Source organism: Equus caballus, chromosome 12 (assembly GCF_041296265.1).
Source record: "Equus caballus isolate H_3958 breed thoroughbred chromosome 12, TB-T2T, whole genome shotgun sequence".
Classification (NCBI taxonomy): Eukaryota; Metazoa; Chordata; class Mammalia; order Perissodactyla; family Equidae; genus Equus; species Equus caballus.
Window position 1 is genome coordinate 40,894,517 of NC_091695.1, and position 24,178 is coordinate 40,918,694.

The 24,178-nt window shown below is 41.0% G+C and overlaps 1 protein-coding gene across 1 annotated transcript in view; it reads left to right on the forward strand.

Annotated features, from left to right (window-relative positions):
• Positions 1–11,865: 11,865 nt before the first annotated feature.
• The window catches only part of LOC138916728 (phospholipase A and acyltransferase 4-like), a 29,274-nt gene continuing 16,961 nt past the window's right edge, over positions 11,866–24,178 (forward strand). Inside the window, exons 1-2 of the mRNA XM_070230053.1 lie at positions 11,866–12,102; positions 12,693–12,940. Coding sequence (XP_070086154.1) covers positions 12,752–12,940 — 189 coding nt within the window. The 5' untranslated portion in view covers positions 11,866–12,102; positions 12,693–12,751. The remainder of the gene's footprint in view (positions 12,103–12,692; positions 12,941–24,178) is intronic.

Here is a 24,178-nt window from a genome sequence, read left to right on the forward strand (position 1 = left end):
CAGGCAGGGAAGCAGCCATTGCAGAGACCCTGAGCCTGCAGGTGTCTGCCAGTGTCTGGAGCCAGGAAGCAGGTCATAGGAGGTGACAGCCGAGAGGTAACAACAGCCCGATGTACATGGGGCTGCAGGCTGTTGTCCCGGTGTTGATGTTTACCCTGAATTAGATGAGAGCCAGTGGAAGGTTGGGGCTCAGCGGTGACATGCTCTGACTCATGCAGTTTTCATAGACTACGTCTGGCTCCCGTGTTGAGTATATTCTATGGAGTCGTGGGTGGAGGTGGAAGAGCAATTTGCAGTCTTCAGGCAACAGAGCAAGAAGAGGTGATTCGATTCTTGATCTGTTTTGAAGGTAGAGTGTATTAGTTTGCTGGGGCTGCTGTAACAAATACTTCAGACTTAAACAAGAGAGTTTTATTTTCTCGTGATTCTGGAGGCTAGAAATCCAAGATCAAGGTGTCAGCAGGGTTGGGTTCTTCTGAGGCCTCTCTCCGTGGCTTGTAGATGGCTGCCTTCTCCCCGTGTCTTCATATGGTCGGTCCTCTGTGTGTGTCCTAATCTCTTCCTCTTACAAGGACACCAGTTGGATTAGGACCCATCCATGTGACTCCATTTTAACTTAATTACCTCTTAGAGACCCTATCTCCAAATGCAGTCATATTCCGTGATCCTGGGGGTTAGGACCTCAACATGTGAACTCGGGGGAGGGGGACAGACTGACCTATAACATTGACATTCTGGCATAGCAGTATAATCCCGGGTCGTCTTGTGCTTTCCCTGTCCCTACCCTGGAATCAGCATCTCTCCAAGGAGCCTGGTTCCTTTCAGTGGATAATGGTATGTAGAAAGCAAAATCAGATCATTTCAGGAACTTCTAACTTAGTTCTATATCTTGGAACCAAAAATATTCCGATGGGACATTGAGCCTTTCTCTCTAAAACACTATAACACACCCCACTGACAGGATTTTCCTTTGTGGGTGAGGGCCCCCTCTGATCTGCACCTACTGCCCAACACATTCTGGGATTTGCAGCTACCTGATGAAGAGAGGGAGAGAGGCTCCTTCTGGCGGTGGTTGTGGGAGCCCAGCACTAAGGTCCCATTAATTTTTATCTCCCTGGGTGTCAGCTCCTAGGAATGCGTGTCCTGGGGCTGGGGAGGGATTCTGAAGAGGGAATCCTGAGTCACATGCCATGGACACAGTGGGTGCGAGGAACATGGTCGGGCTCTGAGGGTCAGTCTGAAAGGAGGGAAGGGGAAACAGCTAACTCCAAGTTCTCCTGGGCTGTGGCTGGTGCTCTGACACACTGAACGTGCCTGTCCACGAGGCACTTGTGTCCACCTGCACAGACTCATAAAACAACTCGCGCACACACACGGTCAATTGAGCGCACTCACAATATACTTGTGCACACACACATACACCTGGACAACTCTCCCCTTCTACATCTCTCAGAGGGCATTTCCCTGGGCTCCAGTCCCTGGCACCCCCACAAAGGGGACCCCCCCCATGAGCGACAGCAATACTGGGGCAGCCTACCTGTGATAGGAGCTTACCCCAGCTGGATTCACCCAGGAAACCAGAGCCTGGTTGGGGAAGTCGGATCTTAGTCTACACACCTTCCTCTCTGTTCGTCTCCTGGTTTCTCTATGGCAGACAGTCCCAAAGCCTGGGGATGTGATGGCAATTTTTACCCCGGCTGTGATCACTGGAGGATGGTCATTGGTCCACATGGCTTCTCCAGGTAGGAACATGTTTTTCTATTTAAACATCAGCCTTGAGTTTAGAAGTAGGAACCTTTGGTAAACTAAGGTCAGTATGATGGTCTAAGGAGCTGAATAGCTTGTCTTGGTGGAAATAAAATACTAAAGACTTTTATTCACTGTCCAATGGAACTTATTCTACATCAGTTGAGTTGTACTTTTTCCATAAATGCTCTCGTGTGTCTCCCACGTGCCAGGTGATAGGATGTAAGAGAAATCTGAGGAACAGAACGTGTTTCTAAATGATCCACACTGTGTCAGCCTGTCAACAGGGAGGGTTAGGCCTTCAGAGCTTGTGAGCCTGGGTCCAAATGCTGGCTGCACAACAGCTCAGCAGAGACCTTGAATACGCTGCTTAATCTCTTTGAGGCTCAAGAGATAGACTGATAAAATGGGGATGATAAAAGTTACCCTGTGAGGTGATGGAGGTGATTAAGTGAGATAATGTATAAAATGTCACCCAGCATAAGTGCCTGGCAGAAAGGAAATACCGAGAAAGTGGTGTTCTCTTTCCTCATCAGACAAAGGTACAAAGTTATTCACAACATCATTTTAATAAGAAATAAAATCAGAAACAACCTAAATGTTCAAATTGCGAACTGGTCAGATAAGCTCTAGTTCATCCAGGTGGGATCGACGAGGAGCTCGGCAACGCTCTCTGCAGGTGTCCGCTCACATCTGCGCAGGTGGACGTACACATCCACTCGGACACACAATGGACACAGTCACTCAAAACATGTGCTCGAGACATGTGCTCATCCAGGGACACAACAGGTCACACACCCAGATAACCCCTTCACTCCCTCTGTCCCCAAGGGGATCTTTGCCAGTCTCAGCACCGTCAGCCATTAGTGGGCAGTGACAGGGACAGTGGGGAAGGGATCCCATCTGTGAGGAGCACTTTCTCCTTCCTGTCACTGAGCCACAGATCCACCCCAGCCAGGGGAGCTGGCATTTCCAGAGACTTCTCAGATTTATCTTTATCCATTTTGTCACATTACGGACAGCGTACCAGAGCCACATTCCAGAGAGCTGATTGAAATTTTATGTTCTGACAAAGGGCACTGGGTCCTACATGTGGGAAATGAGAATGTGGTCTGTGTTCCTTATTCATGTAAGGCTGAGCCAGCTCTCCATGTCACTGTCCACTCAAGAACACACACAATATTTCAAATAGTGGAATTTAACACAGGGAATGGGTACATAGGTGTTGGAAGCTGAGAGCAGGGACACCAAGGTAACATTTATGATGATGAAATATCCTTGGTTATCCCTATTAATGTTTTGGGTCTTGATTATTATTTTACATGATATTCAAGAAATTCAATGCAATAACGATGAACACACCCCACAGGCACGTGCATGTGAACACACAGCTGAGTGAATGACTACTGAGCAGACACACTCCCTGCACCCTCCTTCCTCTCCCACGTCTTGGGTGGTGGGGGTGGAGGCTGGAAGGAGGCTTCCCCAGGCTCCAGTTCCCAGCACCTGCACAAAGGGGACGATGTGAGAGTGATGCAGGGCCTGGCTTCCCTCTTGCGACAAGTGCTCCCATCTCCCTGGTTTCCCATGAGGGGATGAAGCTGCAGCATCGCCCCTTCCAAAAGAGATGCCACTATCTCGGGTGGATGGGGGGTCAAATGGATGCACCCCTGGTTGTTCTATCACAGGCAGGCCAAACGCCATACCTGCAGACCTGGTGGTGAGTCTGGAGTGGCTATGAGCACCGGGCCATCTACATGGGAGACTAGAATGTGGCCCAGCTGGCCTCTGCAAGTAGGCAAGGATTTTCAGTTTAACTATCAGCGCATGAGTTTAGCATCATGAGCGTGTGTGCAGTGAACTGTAATATCGTTGTTTCCTACTGAGCACCTTGGGTTCTTTGGAAATAAAAGACTCTGGACCTTTGTTCCCTATAGGATGGAATTTGTTGTGCATCACTCGTGTTGCATGTTTTTGGTAAACCCTCTCATATGTCCTGAACACAACTTGTTTGCAAAAGCTCCACAAATGTCAGCCTGGCTCTATGGAGAGGGCAGGCCCTTCAGAGTTTGCGAGTCCTGGTTCCAAATCCTGGCTCCACAACATCTCAGCAGAGACCTGGCGGTGCTGCTCCGTCCCCCTGTGGCTCTGGAGATGCTTTCACGAAGCGGGGAGGATAACACTTACCCCTTTGGGATGGGGAAGGGATGAAATGAGATAGCATGTCAAAGACTGCATGGGGCCTGGCACAAGAGAGGTAGTTAAGAAAAGCTGTCTCCTTCTGAATAATCAAGTGAAAAGAGCAGGATTCATTGAATCATTGAATCTTACACACAGTGAGAGAGAAAGAGAACGTGTGGCAGAGGGTCACTGTGAAAGGTGAGCCTGGAGCTCCCTGTCCTGCTCCTTTCCCCCCTCTTTCTGCCCTGCACCCTGATACTGTCTGGAGCTGAGAGACTCTCAGTCTGTGATTCCCAGGTGAGTTCTTCCTCCTTAAGCAACGAGGTCAACAACCCCCTGGACTACATACAATACAGACCCTGCGCCACGGATGCGAGCATCAGTCCTGCAAAGGAGAAGTTTGTTGAATGGATGGAGTACACCCCCATGTGGAAAGCAACATGAGCCCTTCCTCACTGATCTGCCATAGGTGCCCACAGGTGAGACACCTTTGGCAGGAGGCCTCATTTCCTAGAGTTCTGCTCATGAGAGGGGGCACTGGCAACATCAATGGGGTCAACACATTATTTCTCAGAATGCAAGTAAGAGCCACCATTTATTGAGTTTCAACTCAGTATGAGGCATTTTAAATAATTTCGACTCATGAGTTCTTACAACCACCCCACTAGGTTGATGTCATTTCCTACCTTTTCATGTGAACACACTGAATTCGCCCAAATGGATGAAATCTAAGCCCGTTGAGGTGTGATGGTGGTGTTTTTCCCCCTGGGACAGCACTGCTTGCTTGGGGAACTGTGCTCACGAGGATGGTCAGTGGAGAACTCTGAGAGCGCACACTGACCAAGACAGAAGAGCTGGTTCTGACTCTGGCGCCCCACGGCCCAGCTGTGTGACTTCTGACCAGTTATTAGCCAGTCTGCCATCCTTCATCCCTCTATCCCGTCTACATCCCAGGGTTCTCACAAGAATGAAGTGTATGGGAAGTGCCGGAAAACTGAGAGTGCTGCTCATGTGTGGGCCACTCTTATGAACGGCTTGTTGTCCCCACAGCCCTGGGGGCGATCAGAGAATGACTTATCATCTCTGTTCTACAGTGGAAGGAACTGAGACTCAGACAGGTCACATGATCTACCTAAGGTTCATCAGCACAGATCCTGTCACTCTGAGTCTGGCTGTTCTCTAGTCTCCCTCCTGCCGTTGGAATGCACAGGTAACAGGATACAAAGTCAGCACACAGAAATCAATCAAATTTCTATATAAATGCAGTAAACAATTTCAAACTGGGTTAAAAAATACCATTTCCAATAACCCTAAGAAAATGAGATACTCAGCTATAAATCTAGCAACACTGTACAGGATCTGTATACCAAAAACTACAAGATGCTGATGAAATCAATCAAAGCTGTGAGTAAATGGAAGGACATATGGTGCCAATGGATTCAAAGATTCCACATAATAGAAAGGCCAATTCTTCCCAAGTTGTTCTATAAATTTAATTCCATTCCAATCACAATCCTGAGGATATTTGGTGGGTATGGACAAGCTGATTCTAAAATTTATATGAATAGGCAAAGGAACACGAATAGCACAAACAATTTTGAAAAGGAAAGTTGAAGGAATTACATTACCCAACATCAAGATTGACTGTAAAGATACAGTAGTCAAGACAGTGTGGTATTGGCAAAAAGATGGATACACAGACTAACAGAAAAGAATAGAGAGCCCAGAAATATGGCTATACAAATGTAGCCAGTTGATTTTTGAGAAAGGTGTAAGACCACTTGCTTCAATGGGAAAGATAGTCTTTCAAAAAAAAAATGTTACTGGAAGAATTGGACATCCACATGCAAAAGCAAAAAACAAACACAAACCCTTCAGCCCAAACTGCACATCATAATTAACAATTAACTCAGAATGGATCTAAATGTGAACTATAAAATATAAAACTTTTACAAGAAAACAAAGGAGAAAATCTTCGTTAGGCAAAGGATTCTTAGACATGACACCAAAAATACAGTCCAGAAAAGAAAAAAATTGATGAACTGGACTTCATCAAAATTAGACACTTTTGCACTGTGAAGGAAACTGTTTCGAGAGTAGGAAGACAAGCTAAGACTGGTTGAAATTATTTACAAATCACATATTTGACAAAGGACTTTTATCTTGCATATATAAAGAACTCTTAAAAGTCAATGATGGGGCCAGCCCCAAGGCCGAGTGCTTAAGTCCGCACACTCTGCTTTGGTGGCCCGGGGTTTCCCCAGTTTGGATCCTGGGCACGGACATGACACCTCTCATCAAGCCACACTGAGGTGGTGTCCCACATAGCACAACCAGAAGGACTTACAACTAGAATATACATCTGTGTACTGGGGGGCTTTGGGGAGAAGAAGGAAAAAAAAGATTGGAAGTAGATGTTAGGTCAAGTGCCAATCTTTTTTAAAAACAAAATAACACAAAGAAAAAAAATCACGTGTAAAAGTCAATGATAAGAAAACAAACAACTCAATTAAAAACTAGAGAAAGGAGTGATTTCAGCATCGTGGCAGAGTGAGCTTTCCTGGTAATCTCTACCCTCCACAACACAATGAAAAAGACATTCATACACCAATAGAGGACATCCAAACACAACACAAAAGATGTCTGAGAGACCCACGCAGCCATACAACAGAGAGCGGACAGGCTGGAGCCCCCCTCAGAGGAGGTGGAACGAGGTAAGAGAAAACTTTGCTCCCTCCCCAAAAGACCGTGATCCAGGACAGCAGGCAGCCTCCAAGTGGGAAGGAACAGGGGAGTGGACATTCGTTTACGGGAATGTCAAATATCCCGGAGGGCCCCTGCAGCCTGGAGGGAAGCCCTCTACCGAGGTGGAAGCTAATGCAGGGCTGACCTCATCAAGCCAACACCCCAGGAGAGCAGATAGTGAGAAGAGAGCAAGTCAGCCCATGGAGCACGCAGAAGAAAGTGCCCCTCCTCCCCACCTGCCCAGTGCTGGCTCCAGTGCCTGGGATCTTGGTGGAATGCAGAAGGCTCAGAGTACGTGGCTCTTGACTACCACCCGGTGGTGATAGGCAGTAACTACGGGCAAATAATACTCTGATGCACAAAAACAGAGCCACACCCTCCAGCAGGATAAAAAAATTATATTAAATGACCAGACCAGACAGAAAATGACAAGTACCCAGAAATCAGTCCTGAGGACACAGAAATATGTACTCAAAATGACAGAGAATTGAAAATAGCTATCATCAAAAAACTCAATGAGTTAAAAGAGAATGTAGAGAAACAATTCAATGAGTTCAGGAGCTACTTCACAAAAGAGATTGAAACTATAAAGAAGAATCAATCAGAAATATTGGAGATGAATGACACAATGGAAGAGATGAAACAAAATATGGATTCCCTGAATGCTTGAGTGAACATCATAGAGGAGGGAATCAGCATAATTAAGGATAGACATGTTGAAATGCTCCAGATAGAGGAGGAGAGAGAACAAAGACTAAAAAATAATGAAGAAAGTCTCTGAGAAATATCCGACTCAATTAGGAAATGCAATGTAAGAATTATAGGCATTCAAGAAGGAGAAGAGAAAGAGAATGGAGTAGAAAGCTTGTTCAAAGAAATAATAGCAGACAACCTCCCAAACCTAGGGAAGGAGTTGGAAATCCATATAGAAGAGGATATCAGATCTCCTAAATATGTCAGTGTAAAAAGACCTACTGCAAGGCATATAGTAGTGAGACTGGTAAAAGTGAATCACAAAGAAAAAATACTAAGGGCAGCAAGGGAGAAGAAAATAACCTACAAAGGAACCCCTATTAGATGTTCAGCAGATTACACTGCAGAAACCTTACAGGCTAGGAGAGACTGGAATGACATATTCCAGTCTTTGAAGGACGAAACCTTTCCACCAAGAATACTCAATCCAGTGAAAAGATCCTTCAGATATGAGGGAGAAATAAAAACTTCCCCAGGTAAACAAAGCTAAGGGAGTTTGTAGCCACAAGACACTCCACCCCCACAAGAAATCTTCAAGAAGGCCCTCACACCTGAAAGAAAGGTAGAAAGGGGTTACAAAGCATGGAGTAAGGAGATAAATAAGTAGACAAAATCAGAAAATTGTAGCTATACATCAGAACAGGTTAGCAAATACTCAAATATAGTATTAAAGATAAAGGGAAGAAAAACACCAAAAACAAAGATAATCTTGTCATTTTAGCCACAAGCTCACAACACAAGATGGAATAAGATGTGAGAAAAACAACTTAGGAGGGGAAGAGGAAAGGGACTCCATTGATTTAGTCTAAAAAATAAGAGGTCATCAGACAATGGACTATCTTATCTATGAGATTTGGAATACAAACCTCATGGTAATCACTAAACAAAAAAGCAGAACAGAGACACAAATAATAAATAAGGAGAAAACAAAGAAATACATAACTCAATTGGTAGACCAAAATACACAGGACAGGAAACAGGAAATGCAGGAGAACTGGAAAATGAGTGATAAAATGGCAGCATTAAGCCCTCATATATCGATAATCCCCCTAAATGTAAATGGATTTAATTCTCCAAAAAAAGACACAGAGCAGCGAGGCAGATTAAACAAGACCCAACAACGTGCTGCCTCCAGGAAACACATCTCAGCTCCGACGACAAACACAGGCTCAAAGTGAAGGGATGGAAGACGACGCTCCAAGCAAATGACAAACAAAAGAAAATAGCTGTTGCCATATTAATATCAGACAAATCAGACTTCAAGATAAAAAAGGCAGTGAGACACAAAGAGGGACAATATATAATAATAAAAGTGACACCCCACCAAGAGGACATAACACTTATGAAGATATATACATCTAACACAGGAGCACTGAAGTACATAAAGCAACTATTAATGGATGTAAAGGGAGGAATTAACAGCAACACAATAATAATAGAGGACCTCAACACCCCACTTACATCAATGGATATCATCCAGACAGAAAGTCAACAAGTAAATAGTGGAACTAAGTGAAAAAACAGACAAGATGGACCTAATATATAGAGAACATTCCATCCCCAAACAGCAGAGTACACATTCTTCTCAAGTGCACATGGAACATTCTCAAAGATAGACCATATGTTGGGAAACAAGGCAAGTCTCAATAAATTTAAGAAGACTGAAGTCATATCATGTATCCTTTCTGATCACGATGCTATGAAACTAGGAATCAACTACAAGAAAAAAGCTGGGGAAGGCTTCAAGATGTGGAGACTAAACAACATCTTATTGAACAACCATTGAATCAATGAAGAAATCAAAGGAGAAATCCAAACACATCTGGAGACAAATGAAAATGAAAATACATCATACCAACTCTTATGGGATGCAGCATAAGCAGTTCTAAGAGGGAAAGTCAAAGCAATACAGGCCCACCTCCACAAACAAGAAAAATCTCAAATAAGTTATCTTAAACTGCACCTAACTGAAGTAGAAAAAGAATAAACAAAGCCCAAAGCCAGCAGAAGGAGAGAAATAATAAAAATTAGAGCAGAAATAGATGAAATATAAACCAAAAAAACAATAGAAAGGATCAGTGAAACTAAGAGCTGGTTCTTTGAGAAGATAAGCAAAATTGACAAGCCCTTTGCCCAACTCACTAAGACAAAAAGAAAGAAGGCTCCAATAAATAAAATTAGAAATGAAAGGAGAAATTACAATGGGTACCACAGAAATGCAACGACAATAAATCAAATTTGTATTTGTTTATCTTTGTGTACTTGTGTATTTTAGAAAGAGATCAGGGCTAGCCCAGTGGAATACTGGTTAAGTTCATGCAGTCCGCTTCGGGGGCCCAGGGTTCACAGGTTCGGATTCTGGGTGTGGACCTAGCACTGCCTGTCAAACTGATACCGAACCTGAAGTGAGTTCGCTCACCCGTTGTGCAGCAAGCCAATCTCTGACACCAGAGGTGGTGGAAGAAAGTAGGAATTTTATTTTTGCACAGCACTGAGCAAGGAGAGAGGGCAGCTAACGCTGAAATCCCAAAATCCCCAAAAAGCTAAAAGGAAGGGTTTTTATTTGGGGTTTTAGGTAGGGGAGGGGGAGCATATGGCCTTGCTGGTTGGAGCTTTCCCTCCAGCCTGTGTTTGGCCTTGAGACTACTTGCAGAGAGGAGGGAGCCCGTGACCTTGCTGGTCAGCAGCTTTCCCACCAGCCTGTATCTCTTTGTGGGGAGGAGATAATCCAGGCACTTGTCCTTGGCGATGTCTGTCTCCATGGTGGATAGTGAATTCTGGAGCCAGGAAGCCAGAGAGTAAGCAGGGAATGAGTGTTTTGGTTTTAACCCCATACATGCTGGGTTTAATGTGGGGAAACTGAGATCAGGGTTGGTATCAAAACCATGGCTTGTGGCAGCATCCCACATAAAGAAGTGGAAGATTGGCACAGATTTCAGCTCAGTGACAGCTTTCCTCAAGCAAAAAGGAAGATGGGCAACAGCTCAGGGCCAATCTTCCTCACAAAAGAAAAAAAAAATAGAAAGGCATAAAACCTGTTTCAGTGCTCACTGTGTTTCAGACACTATGCTGGGCAACTTTTCATATATTACCTAATCTAATCTCCTTTTTAACTTTCAATGTATATTATTATCTCCATTTTACAACAAATGTTCGACCGTAGGGACCTTTTCAGACTCTTCTGTGCTGTGGAAACTGCTAGAACCCAAGTGTGAAACTGCCTCTCTCAAGCTCCAAAGGGCAGGCTCCTTCCACGGCGCTGAGCTGAGCCTTAGGGAATCCCTCACGTGAGTGTCTTCTCTTGTAGGACCAGGCACCGCTGTGGGCACATGGAGAGGGCCACAGAAAAGCCATCAGCTCATGGAATCCAAATTCCTTCCTAGGGTGAGTCTTATTTTTTAAGAGGGAGAGTCACTAATGAGGCCACTAATTAAGCATGTTTATTTTAAATTTCTAATCTAAAGGCTGATGTTTACACTTAGAATTCATGTCCTTGAAAAGAACTATCCACGTCCTGTAAGTTAGGCAAAAAAAGGCCACATGTCCTCACTGTTGTATTTTTTCTTACAAGCTCCTCCTCAGGGTCATCTGGATTAAGTGGGCCTGATTTACCATCAATTCAGATATGTTTACAACTCTGTCAAGGTAAATGATAGCTTGTAGAAAACTGATAAGACGCATATATATTCTAATTGTGATGACCATGATTTTTGTCCAGTAAGAATGCAGATGGTTGGTCTATGCAAGGTTATGGTACCATTGCTCTGTAGGAGACGAACCATTTGCGTCTAATTTGACAGGCTTATTCTAGCATTTTTTTTCTTTCATTGACTATACATACATCTGTTTCTTGTGTTCTCCTTTTATGGCTTTGTCACCCTGCTGCTTCTGTTATCAATGAGTTAAATAAATCGTTCATATGTCCTCACTATCCATTTCTATGAGTTTTTTTTTTTTTTTTTTTTGATGTATAAACCTGTGAGAGCTGCTTCTGTTAAGGAGTATTAAGCAAATACTCTCAAGACACTTTGTATGTGAAATCGTGTGAGTACAAAGGACACAGCACTGAGAAACATGCTTCTTTCTTTAAGACTGTAGACCTTAGACCATAGATCTTAAAGTATCTTTAAGAGAAACTTACATCAAGATCCAAAACCTTCAGAAACTTTGCTGGTTGAAGTCATATCAGAATCTGCATTCCAGGGTTAACTGGTCAGCTGGACAGATCTGAATGCTGAAGCCCCCCAGCTTCACAGGAAGAGCCCAGAAACCTCTTTCCCTGCTTCTGTCAGGACCTATGGGACCCCCTGTGATGACTCAATGGGACATGGATGTACACTTTGCTCAAGTGCTGCTCAGGGAAAATCCAACTGAGATTTAGCTTGCTCAGCTCTTTCTTTCCATTGTTATCATTATGTCAACAAATATTTTGAAAATTACATAATCAACAGTCCTTGCTTGGAAAAGCCATACGGATCACATCACCATCTCCCACATAGATTGCCCAGTGCTTATAGAGAAGGTGGAAAATCTCAATCAGGTCTCCAGGCTCGGGGTCTTCACAAAACAGCAACAGAAAAACCAGAGATGGTGTAGACCGACTTCTCAGCAAGAGCAGAGACTGGCTGGGGAGCTGCAGCTCGGCCTGGGGACCCTCTTGCTGCTGTTCATCACCTGGTGAGAGCCTGGGTCCGGGGAAGAACTCCTAACTCCTGTAGGGTCCTCAGCCTACTGTCACTCTGAGAGGTTCCCCCACAATCAGGGGCTGGCAACCTGAAAAAAATGACCTTGTGGAATGGGAGAGTGGAGAATGTCCACCTTGTGTACAATATGCACGTGTGTGTGCACATGTGTATAGTGGGTGTGCATGCATGCACAGGTATTTATGAGGATATTAGGCATATGTATATGCATGTTGTGTATGTGCCTATGACTTCATGTGTGTGTTCTGTACGTGTATGCTGTGTTTGTATGTGCATGTTGTGTGTATGTGTGTGTGATCTGTGTGCGTGTTGTGTTTTTATGTGTTGTGTGTGCATGTGTGCATACTGAGGATGCAGACGTGCATATTCAGGTGCATTATGCATGTGCCCCTGAGTGCGTTGACGTGACAGACTTCATGTGGCAGCCCCAGGCCCATCCCCAGCAAAGTTGGGCAGGTGTCTTAGCTTCTCTGTCCTTCCCAGATAGATCCTCAAGTCCTCCTGCCCCTGGTTGTGCATGGCTGCACCAGGCACGTCCTCATTCTCAGACTCTGTCCCCTCCAGCTTTGGGACACCCACTTTTGGAGATTCCCACCAGAGAGACACAAACTGACAGCATCCTAATGGGACCTGAGCCTTGGAGGGGACACTTGTGGAGCCACCCAGCTTCCAGCACTGAGGAGGCTGCTGCATTCACTCAGTCATCCTCTGCCAGCCCATTTCCTACAATAACTGCAGCCCTCACACCATCCCCAGGGAAGGAAGCATCACTCCATTGCTCAGGTGGGAAGCTGAGGATCAGAGAGATGAAGGTAAAATACCACATAAAATAATGACCAGCTCAAATTAGTCTGTCTTCCTTCCTCCTCAATATCCTGTCAAGTTTTGCTTAGCGTTTTAAAAGTTCCTGGTGCTGGTCAGCTCTGAAAAATGTCCATCCCGTTTTGTCATTTATCTCACATCTTGGCCCCTCAGGTAGGGTCTAGGGTCCTCGCTCATGTCTGAATAATACATCTGAATGTCACCCGATATGTTAACACTTAAATGTAAAATTAGCAGTATGTTTTTCTTATGTACTTTATCAGGGGAAATGTTCCTTCTGTTCCTAGTTTTCTGAGTTTTCATCACAAAGAAGTGCTAGAATTTTCCAAATGCATTTTCTGGGTCTACTGAGATGATCATGTATTTTTTTCTTTATTAATCTGTTAATGTGGCCAATTACACTGATTAATTTTGAATGTTACACCAATCTTGCATTTCTAGGGTAAACCTTACTTGATCATGATATAGTATTGTCTTTTTTATATAGTTTTTATTTGATTTGCCAAAATTTTGATAAGCATTTTTGCATCTGTGTCCATGAGGTGTATCGGTCCATAGTTTTCTTTTGTTAATATCTTTTCTGGCTTTTGTATAAGAGTAATACTGATCTTACAAAGTTAAGCAGGAAGTATTCCATCCTCTACAATTTTGCCAGAGTTGTCTAGAATGGGTATTATTTCTTCCGTAAGTGTTTGCTAAAATTCACCAGTGAAGCCATCTAGGCCTAGAGGTCTTAACTGCAAATTCAGTTTCTTTGATAGTATAGGGCCATTTAGGTAATCTATTTCTTGTTGATTGAACTCTTGTGTTGTGTCTCTTTCAAGGTATTTGTCCATTTCCTCTAAATGTAATTTCTTGGCATCAAGTTATGCAAAATATTCCATCTTTATCATTGTAATAATGTAGAGTCTGTAGTGATGTCTCTGAGAGTGGACAGAAAGTGAACTCTCATACCTGATATTGGTAATTTGTGTCTGGTTAAAGGATTTTCAATGTTATTCATCTCAAAATACCAACTTTGGGTTCATTAATTTTTTCTGCTGTTTTCTTGCTTTGTATCGAATTAATTTCCACTCTGGGTTTTATTATCTCCTTTCTTCTTTTTACTTTGGGTTTAATGTGCCCTTATTTTTGCATTTTCTTATGGAGAAAGCTGAAGTTTTTGTTTCAAGACTTTTTAAAAATTTCTAATATATGTATTTAGTACTCCAAATTTCCCTCTAAGTACTGTTTTAGCTGCATCCCACAAATTGTCACATTGTGTTTTTACTGCCATTCAGTTCAAAATACTTTCAAATTTTCCTTTTAATTTTTCCTTTGAACAATTGGTCACTTAAAAGACTGATAATTAGCTTACAAATATTTGAGAAATTTCCAGATGTATTTCTGTAATGATATTCTCGTTTAATTACATTGTGGTTAACGAATTTTCTTTCTGTTGTTTGACTCACTTAAAATTTATTAAGATTTGTTTTATGACCCAGAATATAGTCTATCTTGGTAGCTGTTTCTTCTGTACCTGAAAAAAAAGTCTATTCTGCTATTGATGGAGTGAGTGTTCTGTAACGTCAGTTATGTCAAGCTGGTGGGTGATGTTGTTCAAGTCTATTCTTTGTAATTCTATTTTTTCTACCAATTATTGAGAGAGTGACGTGTATGATTCTGACTTTGATTACAGATTTGTGTATTTCTCTGTTCAGTTCTATCAGTTTTTCCCATGTTCTTTGAAGTCCTATCATTGGGTGCATAAATATTTAGGTTTGTGGACTTTTGATGAATTGAGCCCTTTGTCACTTAGGAATGATTGTCTTTATCCCCGATAATATTCTTCCCTCTGAAGTCTGATAAATTTATCTGTTATCAAGGTAACCACTCCATCTTTCTTTTGATTAGTGTTGGCATAGTATATCTATCTCCTTCCTTTGCCTTTAAGATTAAAAACAAAAGGAAGTATCTGTGTCTTTATATTTAAAAAGAGTATTGTAGACAGTAGATATTTGGGTTTCATTTTTTAACCCAATGTGACTCTGACTATCTTTTCATTGGGGAACATAGAACATTTACATGCAATCTTCTTGTTTAGAGAGATATATGTTTTTATTACTGCTATTTTTGTTTGTCCCATGAGTTCTCTGTTCCCTTTTCCCTCTACTTCTGCCTTTTTTTCCCTTGAGTATTTTTTGTTTCCATTTTACTGCATTTGTTGACTTATTAGCTTGACCTCCTTTGTTGTATTTTTAATGATTGCTTTAGGTCAGAGATTCTCAGCCTCAGCACTACTGACATTTTGAGCCAGGTAATTCTTTGCTATGTGGGCTGTTCTGTGCATCATAGGATATTGAGCAACATCCCTGACCTCCACTCACAAGCTGCCAGCAGAAGCCCCCTGGTTATGACAACTAAAAATGTCTCCAGATATTGTCAGATGTCTCCTGGGGAGCGAGATATCCTCTGGCTGAAAACCACTACTTTAGTTCACAGTAATATCTTTCCCTTACCACAGCCTACCTCCAAGTAATATTTTTAAACCACTTGGTGTGTAACGTGAGAAGCTTGCAACAGTATACTTTCATTTCCTCCTTCCTAATCTTTGTGCAATTATTATTGCATATTTTACTCTACATATTATACATACCCACACAGTACATTTTTAAAAGAAAATTTCCTTCAAATGTTCAATTATCTTTTAAAGAGATTTTAAGAATAAGTTGTGGAGGCAGAATAATTCTGAACCCTAACTGTGGTCATGCTTACACAAATCTAGAATATATACCCCACCAAAAAAATGAGTGTATGTAAAATCTGATTGATTTTGAAGAAGGCCTGAGGTTTACTTAATAGAATTGTACTGCCAGTTTCCTTGCTTTGATACTGTACTGTGGTTGTGTCAGATGTTGCCAACTGGGTGAAGCGGGGGGCGGAATACTCAGAAACAGTGCGTACTGTTTTGGGAATGTCTTGTGACTTTTAAAATATTTCAACACAAAAATTTAATGCAAATAAGAAAAGGTCTTTTATATTTATCTCTATATTTTCTGTTTCTGGTGCTTTTCTTTCCTTTTTGAAAATTTAGTTTTCCGTTTGCTGTAATTTCCCTTTAGCCTAAAAGAGTGCCTTTATAAATCTTGTGTTGTAGGCCTGCTATTTATAAATTCTTTCTGCTTTCATATATCTAAAAAGTCTTTTTTGGGGCCAGCCTGGTGGCACAGCAGTTAAGTTCACACGTTCTGTTTCTCGGTGACCCGGGGTTCGCTGGTTCAAATCCCAGGCGCAGACATGGCATCGCTTGGCACGCCATGCTGTGGTAGGTGTCCCATACATAAAGTAGAGGAAGATGGGCATGGATGTTAGCTCAGCACCAGACTTCCTCAGCAAAAAAAAAGAGGAAGACTGGCAGTAGTTAGCTCAGGGCTAATCTTCCTAAAAAAAAAAAAAAGTCCTTTTTTTTGCCTTAATTTTCAAAAAATATTTTCACTGGATATAGAATTCCTGGTTCAAAGTGTCGTGGTTGTTTTCCTCTTCACTATGTTAGCTGCACAGCCTCGGTCTTTCATTGGCCTGCAGGAGAAGTTTCCTGTCATTCTTGTCTTTGTTCCTTGTAAATAATGTGTCATTTCTCTTACTGCTTTGAAGGTTTTCTCTTATTGCTAGGCTTAAGTAATTTGATTGATATTCCTTGATTTAGTTTACTTCTCGTTTCTTGTTCTTGAGGTTCTTTGAGCTTCTTTGTCTGTGGGTTAATAATTTTAGTGAAATTGGAAAATTTCTTTTGTTTGTTTTAAAAAGATCGGCACCTGGGCTAACAACTGTTGCCAATCTTTTTTTTTTTTTTTTTCTGCTTTATCTCCCCAAACCACAAGGCCCCCCCCCCCCCCCCCCGCCCATACACAGTTGTATGTCTTAGTTGCAGGTTCTTCTAGTTGTGGGATGTGGGACACCGCCTCAACGTGGCCTGACGAGAGGTGCCATGTCCACGCCCAGGATCTGAACCCTGGGCCGCCGCAGCGGAGCGCGCGAACTCAACCACTCGGCCACGGAGCCGGCCACTGGAAAATTTTTTTGTCAGTATTTATTCAAAAGGTTTTTTTGTCGCACCCTGCTTCAATTATATAGGACTTGAATTGCATGCATATTAAGTTACTTGAAGTTGTTCCACAAGTCGCTGATGAACTCTTTACTTCTCTCTTTGCTTATTTTGGATAAATTTTTCTTTTTGGTCTTGAAATTCACTGATATTTTTATCAAGAGAGTCTAATCTGCTGTTAATGTCAACTGAGGTTCATTTTATCGCAAATATTGTATTATTCATCTCTTAAAGTTCGATGGGGACTTTTGCATATCTCCCTTTATGTCTCTCTGTAACATGCTCATGTGTCCTCATCCTTCTTAAACACATAGATTATGTTTATAAGAATTGCTTTAATGTCCTTGTCCATTAATTCCTGTATCAATTCTGGGTCTGTTTTTTCTGATTGGCTTTACTCCTCAATATGGGTCTGGTTATGCTTCTTTGCATTCCTGATACTTTTTGGGTGGATAATATTTACTGTGAAAGTTTTTGTTTTTAGTTGCCAGATTCTTTTGTATACCTTTTATTCTGGAACACAGTTCAGCTACTTCGAAATGGTTTGATCTTTTCAAGATTTGATTTTAAACATTTTAAGGCCATTACTAAAGTAATACTCTTCTGAATACTTGATTTCTATCCCCATTTGCTATTTCTAGCCCTTTGCAGCCCCCAGAAATTGTTTCTCCTTCTCATTTCTGGTGTTTTCTCTTTTTTCCTGTCCTATAGTAGTTTTCTGACATGTGTTCATTGCTTCCTACTTAGCTGAACAACCAAGAGGAGCTCTCTAAAGACCTCTGAGTTTTCCCTCTGTGTAGCATTCTCCTCTCCCTGACTGTTGTCTGCAAATTCTAGGCACCATGACCTGCCCAAATTCCCAACTCTGTCTTCTCCACTTGAGGAGAACTCAGGACTCTGATGGGTCCTATCTCCTTGCAATGAAACCAGGAAACGCTCTCTAGGCTATGAGCTGGGGTGACAGTAGAGCTCAACTTGTTTGCTTCCATTTCTCAGACATCACTATGCTGCCTGTTATTTAATAACTAAAAACTACTGTTTCATATATTTTGTCCAATTTTTTAGTTGTTTAAACCAGAAGGGTAAATCCAGTCCCTGTTACTCCATCACACCCGAAACTTGAAGTCCCATATATCTTTAACCATTTATTTATTTAGTGATTAGTAAAGCCACCTCTGTCATATGCCATTTCCAAATACACACAAGTTTGTTTCTGGGCTCTCTTTTCATTTCATCTATTGCTTGTCTCTGCACCACTACCACACTGCCTTGCAAATTTGGTATATAAGACATATATATATATATAAGGGATATATATGAGTCGCCCCCACTAGAGAGCTCTTTTTCTCTATTTGCACACACACACTGAGGAAAAGCCCTGTGAGGATTTAGTGAGAAGGCAGCCATCTGAAAACCAGCAAGAGAGCTCTAACCAGAAACCAACCCTGCTGGAATCTTGATCTTGGACCTCTGCCTCCAGAACTGAGAAATAAATTTCTGTTGCTTAAGGCACCCAGTCTGTGGTATTTTCTTTTGGCAGTCCGAGCTGACTAATACAAATAGTTATGATTATTTCTTTTTTATTTGGTTATGAATGTATTTATTAGCCTTTTCCTTCCTCTCTCCCATTCTCTCACCATCTAACATAAGACATATTAATAGTAGTGAAACTTACTGCTCAGTAGTTAAGTTACAGGTAAGATGGATAAAGGGACTCTTGTGTCCTCTTTTGGGAAGATGTTAAATGTTTTGATTGCATGAGAGAGACTTATACAGCATGGTAGTGGAGGCAAGATTTTACTATTGGCTTTAATTGGAATTTAAGTCTGGTTAAGAGGGGTGTGGAGGCCAAGCTGACAAGGAGTAAACTGTGGCAGGTTTGTACCGTGACCATTTTGGTAAGCTGGAAGGATGTTTCCCAGAATTCCCTTCTCTGTCTTGTTCTGGGTTGGATTGGCGGTAAGGAAACCTTGTGTGAGAACCAGAAGGCGGAAGTAAAGTTACTTCAGGTCCAGCACCAGCCACAAAAGCAGCAGTCTTTCACAGATTTTCAAACTCGTTCCAAAATTGCAGAAGGTCTACTTGCTATTACCAAGCTCTTGTTCTAAACATCTCCTGATCTGGATTCACTTACTGAACCCTTGTTGGGTACATTCGTTCGTTCATTCCCGGGATGAATCTCACATGATTTAACAGGGGCATTTATATAGTCTTTTTCAGTTATTTCCTTGGCTTCTATATAGGACTTTGAGTCTGTGTTCATTAGTGAAATTAATATACAATTTTTGTACAATTCTCATCGAGCTTTGGTCTTTATTTCTTATTATCTTCATAAAGTGATTTGGATAGCTTTCCCACTTTTTCTATAGCCTAAAATAGTTTATATCGGATAGGGATTTCCTCTCCTATCAAACATTCTGAGCTTGTCTTCTTAGAGGAGAGAAATGATTACTAATTCAGTTTTTCTTGATACTTATTGGTTGAATCAGGTGTTTTGTTTGCTTTAGATCAATTTTATTGTTATTTTTTCCAGAAAATTATTTGTTTCACTTACATTTTCAAATATACTGGCAAAATGTTGTCCAAATAATTCACTACTTAAAATGTTTTGTGTCTTTCACTATGTCCACTTTCCTCCTTTTTCTTTTTTTATGTGAAATTCTTATAGATTCATAGGAAGTTGCCAAAACAGTGAATATCATCTTGCCCTGTGTTCCCCAAAGGTAACATCATACACAACTATACTACAGTTTCAAACCAGTAAATTGACATTGGTATAATCCACAGGTATCATTCATATTTCACTAGTTTTATTTGTACTTATTTGAAAGTATGCATATTTTTCTATTTCTGTGCCATTATATCACATGTAGATTTATATAGCCACCACCGAAATCAAGGTACACTCTTCCATTATCACAATTATCTCTCATGGTTTCCCCTGATGATAACATATTTTTCCCTACCACATCCTCTTTTCTCTGGTTCTTAACCCGACAACTCCTTTTTTTTTTTTTTTTTTTGGTGAGGAAGTTTGTCCCTGAGCTAACATCTGTGCCAATCTTCCTCTATTTTGTATGTGACATGCTGTCACAGCATGGCTTGATGAGCAGTGTATCAGTCCACACCTGGGATCTGAACCTAGAAACCCTGGGCTGCTGAAGTGGAGCATATGAACTTAACCACTACGCCACTGGGCCAGCCTTGACAACTCCTTGTATATTCTCCATTTCTAAAATTTGTTATTTAGAGAATATTATACAATTAAATCACATAGTATAATAAACTCTTGGCTTTTTTGGTTCAGCATCATGCCCTTGAGATCCATCCTAGTTGTCTGGGTATCAATAGTTCATTACTTTTTATTATTGAATAGTATTCCATGCGAGTTGCCTCTCTTGTTTTTTATTTCTTAATTTTTTTAATCATCAAATACCAATCTACCTGTCATCCTGTTCACAATCTCTCTAGTATGTGTAACATGTATCTTAATTACTGGAAATTTTCTTGCTACATGAGTATTTTTATTTGGTATTTGCCTAATGCTGCTGTGTTATATATCCCAGTCTGATTCTCACACTTTTTAATTATGACTATTTTTTTTTTATTGTAAAGAAGATTGGCCCTGAGCTAACAACTGTTGCCAATCCTCCTCTTTTTGCTCGATGAAGATTGTTGCTGAACTAACATCTGTGGAAATCTTCCTCTATTTTATATGTGATGCCACCACAGCGTGGCTTGATGAGCAGTGCTAGGTCTGCACCCAGGATCCAACCTGTGAACCCTAGGCCGCCGAAGCAGAGCCCCCAAACTTAACCACTACACTACTGGGCCGGCTGCTATTTATGACTATTTTAAGCCGTGTGTACATCTAACCCATTGCTTCTGCCTGACTCCTGAACACCCTAAGAAACCTATACACTATGTTTTAGAAATATGCTTTTCCATCGTTGGAGACTCAAGTAACTTCCAACCAGCTGTCATCATAAGTAACACCCTCAAACATGTCTGCTTATCACCCACGGGGGAATATTAATGGAAATTTTAAAAGACTAGGAATTGATAGGTCATAGGGTATGCCTTCTCTTAATTTGAATAATGGTCAAACTGGTCTCCAGAATGTCTGCACCAGGCTGAACTCCTAAAGGCAATGTATTGTGGTCCCTATTCCTCAAGTCCCCAGCAGCACTTGGCATTATCCATCCTCCTAATGTTGAACACTCTAACCCAGGGGAGTAAATGCTTCCAAAATATTTGTGAGAGCTAGAGGCGCAGACTATACAATGAGATACCAAAAACAGTTCCCAGAATCATGCCACAGAAATGGCTCACCATGGAAGCTGTCACTTCTGCTACAGCAGGAAGCTGAAACAGGATGACGAGCCTGGGAATCAGGAAGCTGTCCTCCACTGGCCCCAGAATCATGATGTCATATATAAACTGTCTGTTTATACTTTTGGATTTCTTTTTTCATTTGGGGATTCTCTCCTTTTCTTGTTCATTTGGAAGAATTCAATAGATATTCAAGATATCAGTTCCCTGTTTGTTTTACACAAAAACATCTCCCATTTACTTTTTCATTATGTCATTTGGTGAACAAACATCTATAATCAGAAAACATCTGGATCTGGATATTATGGCATAGACACATTTCTGTCTATTTCTCCTGCTAAATACAGCTGAAGACCTTGGATGTTACATATAAAACAGCCATAAGCAGACTCTTGAAGACTTTAAAGGTGGAGAGAAGAAAGTAGACAATATAGGGACCCAGACATTTGAAGAACAACATAGTGGTAAGTTCCCTTACTATCTTTTTGTCCCATATATTCTAGACTGGGCTCTAGAGAAACTTGCAACTTAGAAACACAAAGAGATACAGGCAAAGAGAGCCCTAAGAGACGTCTGACCTTTCTTTGCAAAGGACTGGGAAAGGAAAAACATAGGAAGACAGAGATCTTTGTGACAATAACCCTGTTTCCCTACCCCAGTAAAACGCCACAAATAAAACTGGATATTCACATCATCCCATTAGCAAAGGCTGTGTGGACTAACTAGATTTTCCCTCTATCCTGGTGGAAATGAGAACCACTTCCCTTATCTGCTGGGATGATGTCAGCAGAGCCCATGTGAGCAGCTTGGACTTCCTTGTGGCAATGAGGTACCCATGTGCTCCCAGGGGGGATGGATGGAGAATGAGTGGAGAGCCTATCTTCCACGTATACCTGGTGCTAAAGGAGGTATGCCAACCTCATTTACCAACAGGCATGATGTCAGCAAAGACCCTCTGAATAAATGAGTGAAGGCTGAAAAGGCATTTGTAGAATTACTAGCTGAAAATTTCCCAAATCAGGTGACAAGCATGAACCCACAGGTTCAAGAAGCTGAGCATACTCCAAGTGGGATAAATCCAAATAAATCCTTTCCAAGATACATTTTAATCAAACTTCTGTAAACAGAAAACAAACAAAAATCTTGTAAGTAGCTAGAGAGAAATGAGGTATTACCCATAGGTGATCAATAATATGAATAACAGTAGATCTCTCATCAAAAATCATGGAGGTCAGAAGGAAACAGCACAGCATTTTTCATGTGCTGAAAGAAAAGGATTGTCAGCCTAGAATTCTATATCCAGTGAAGTTATCCTCTAGGAATAAAGGGAGGAAATTAAGACATTCTCTGGTGGATGAAAATTAAGAAAATTTGTCATCAGCAGAACTGCCTGCAAAATTGTCAAAGGAAGTACTTCAAATGTAAAAAGAAGAAAACTCGGAAATTTAGAGATGATCAAAGAAATATGCATTTGGTAAAAACATGGATAAATATACCAGAATAATCTTCCATCTTGAGATTTCTAGATTCTGTTTGATGATTGAAGCAAAAGTTTTAACATCATCTAAAGTGTTTCTCAGTGCATGTAGAGGAAATATTTAAAGCAATTATATTATAAATGGGGAAGACTAACAGGTGGTAAAGAGAGGTAAGGTTTCAATGCTTCATTCAAACTGGTAAAATATTGACTTCAGTAGATTATGATGTTATATTTGCATAAGGTGATACCTAGAGAAACCATTAAAGTCCTACACAAACAGATACAATAAAAACACCATATATAAATCAAATAGGAATTTTCACACATCAGGTACCCCACAGAAAGGCAAGAAAAATGAAGCAGAAGGTGAAAGAAAAAGCAGAGAGAACAAACAGAAAAGGACAATAAAAATGTCAAACTTAAGACCTAACATAACAATAATTACATAAAGTGTAAGTGGCTAAATAAACCAATTAAAAAACAGAAATTGACAGAAGAGATGTAAACATAACTGTCTACAAGAAACCCACTTCATAAATAATGATATATGTAAGAAGTGGGAAATAAAAGGATAAAAAAATATTCCCCATGCAAACATTACTCAGCAGAAAAGCAGGGTGACAATACAAATAGGAAATAAAGTAAACTTTAGAGGAAAAACAAAAACCAAGACAGAAGGGGACATTCCATAATGATACAAAGGTCAACCTACCAAGAAAAAATAGCAATCCCAAATGTGCATGCAGCAAAGATGAGAGTTTCAAAACACATGAAATACATGAAGTAAACACTGATAGAAGAGAAAGGAGAAATAGGTAAATTCACACGTAACTGGAGCTTCAACATCACATCTCTCAACAATTAATAAAGTTATAGTCATAAAATCAAAAAGGGTGTGGAAGAACCCAAAAGAGCCAGCAACCAATTTGATCTAATTGGTTTTTAAAAGCACTTTACCCAGCAAGAGCAGAATATGCATTCTTTTCAAGCACCATGGAATACTCACCAAGATAGACCATGTTCTGAGCCAAAAACCCAAATTAGAATAAATTTTTAAAAATTGAGATTACAGAGTGTGTTCTCTACAACAGTGGAAAACTACAAACCCAAAACAGAAAAATAAGAGGAAAATCTTTAAATAATTAGAAACCAAGTAACATATTTCTAAATAATCCATGGGTCAGAAGGAAGCATCAAGAGAAAATTTTTTAACTGAGCTGCATAAAAATAAATACACAACATATTAAAATTCATCAGATGCAGGTAGCACAGCACTGAAAGGGAAATTTATAATGCTAGATGCTTACATTGGAAAAGACGAAGAATCTCAAA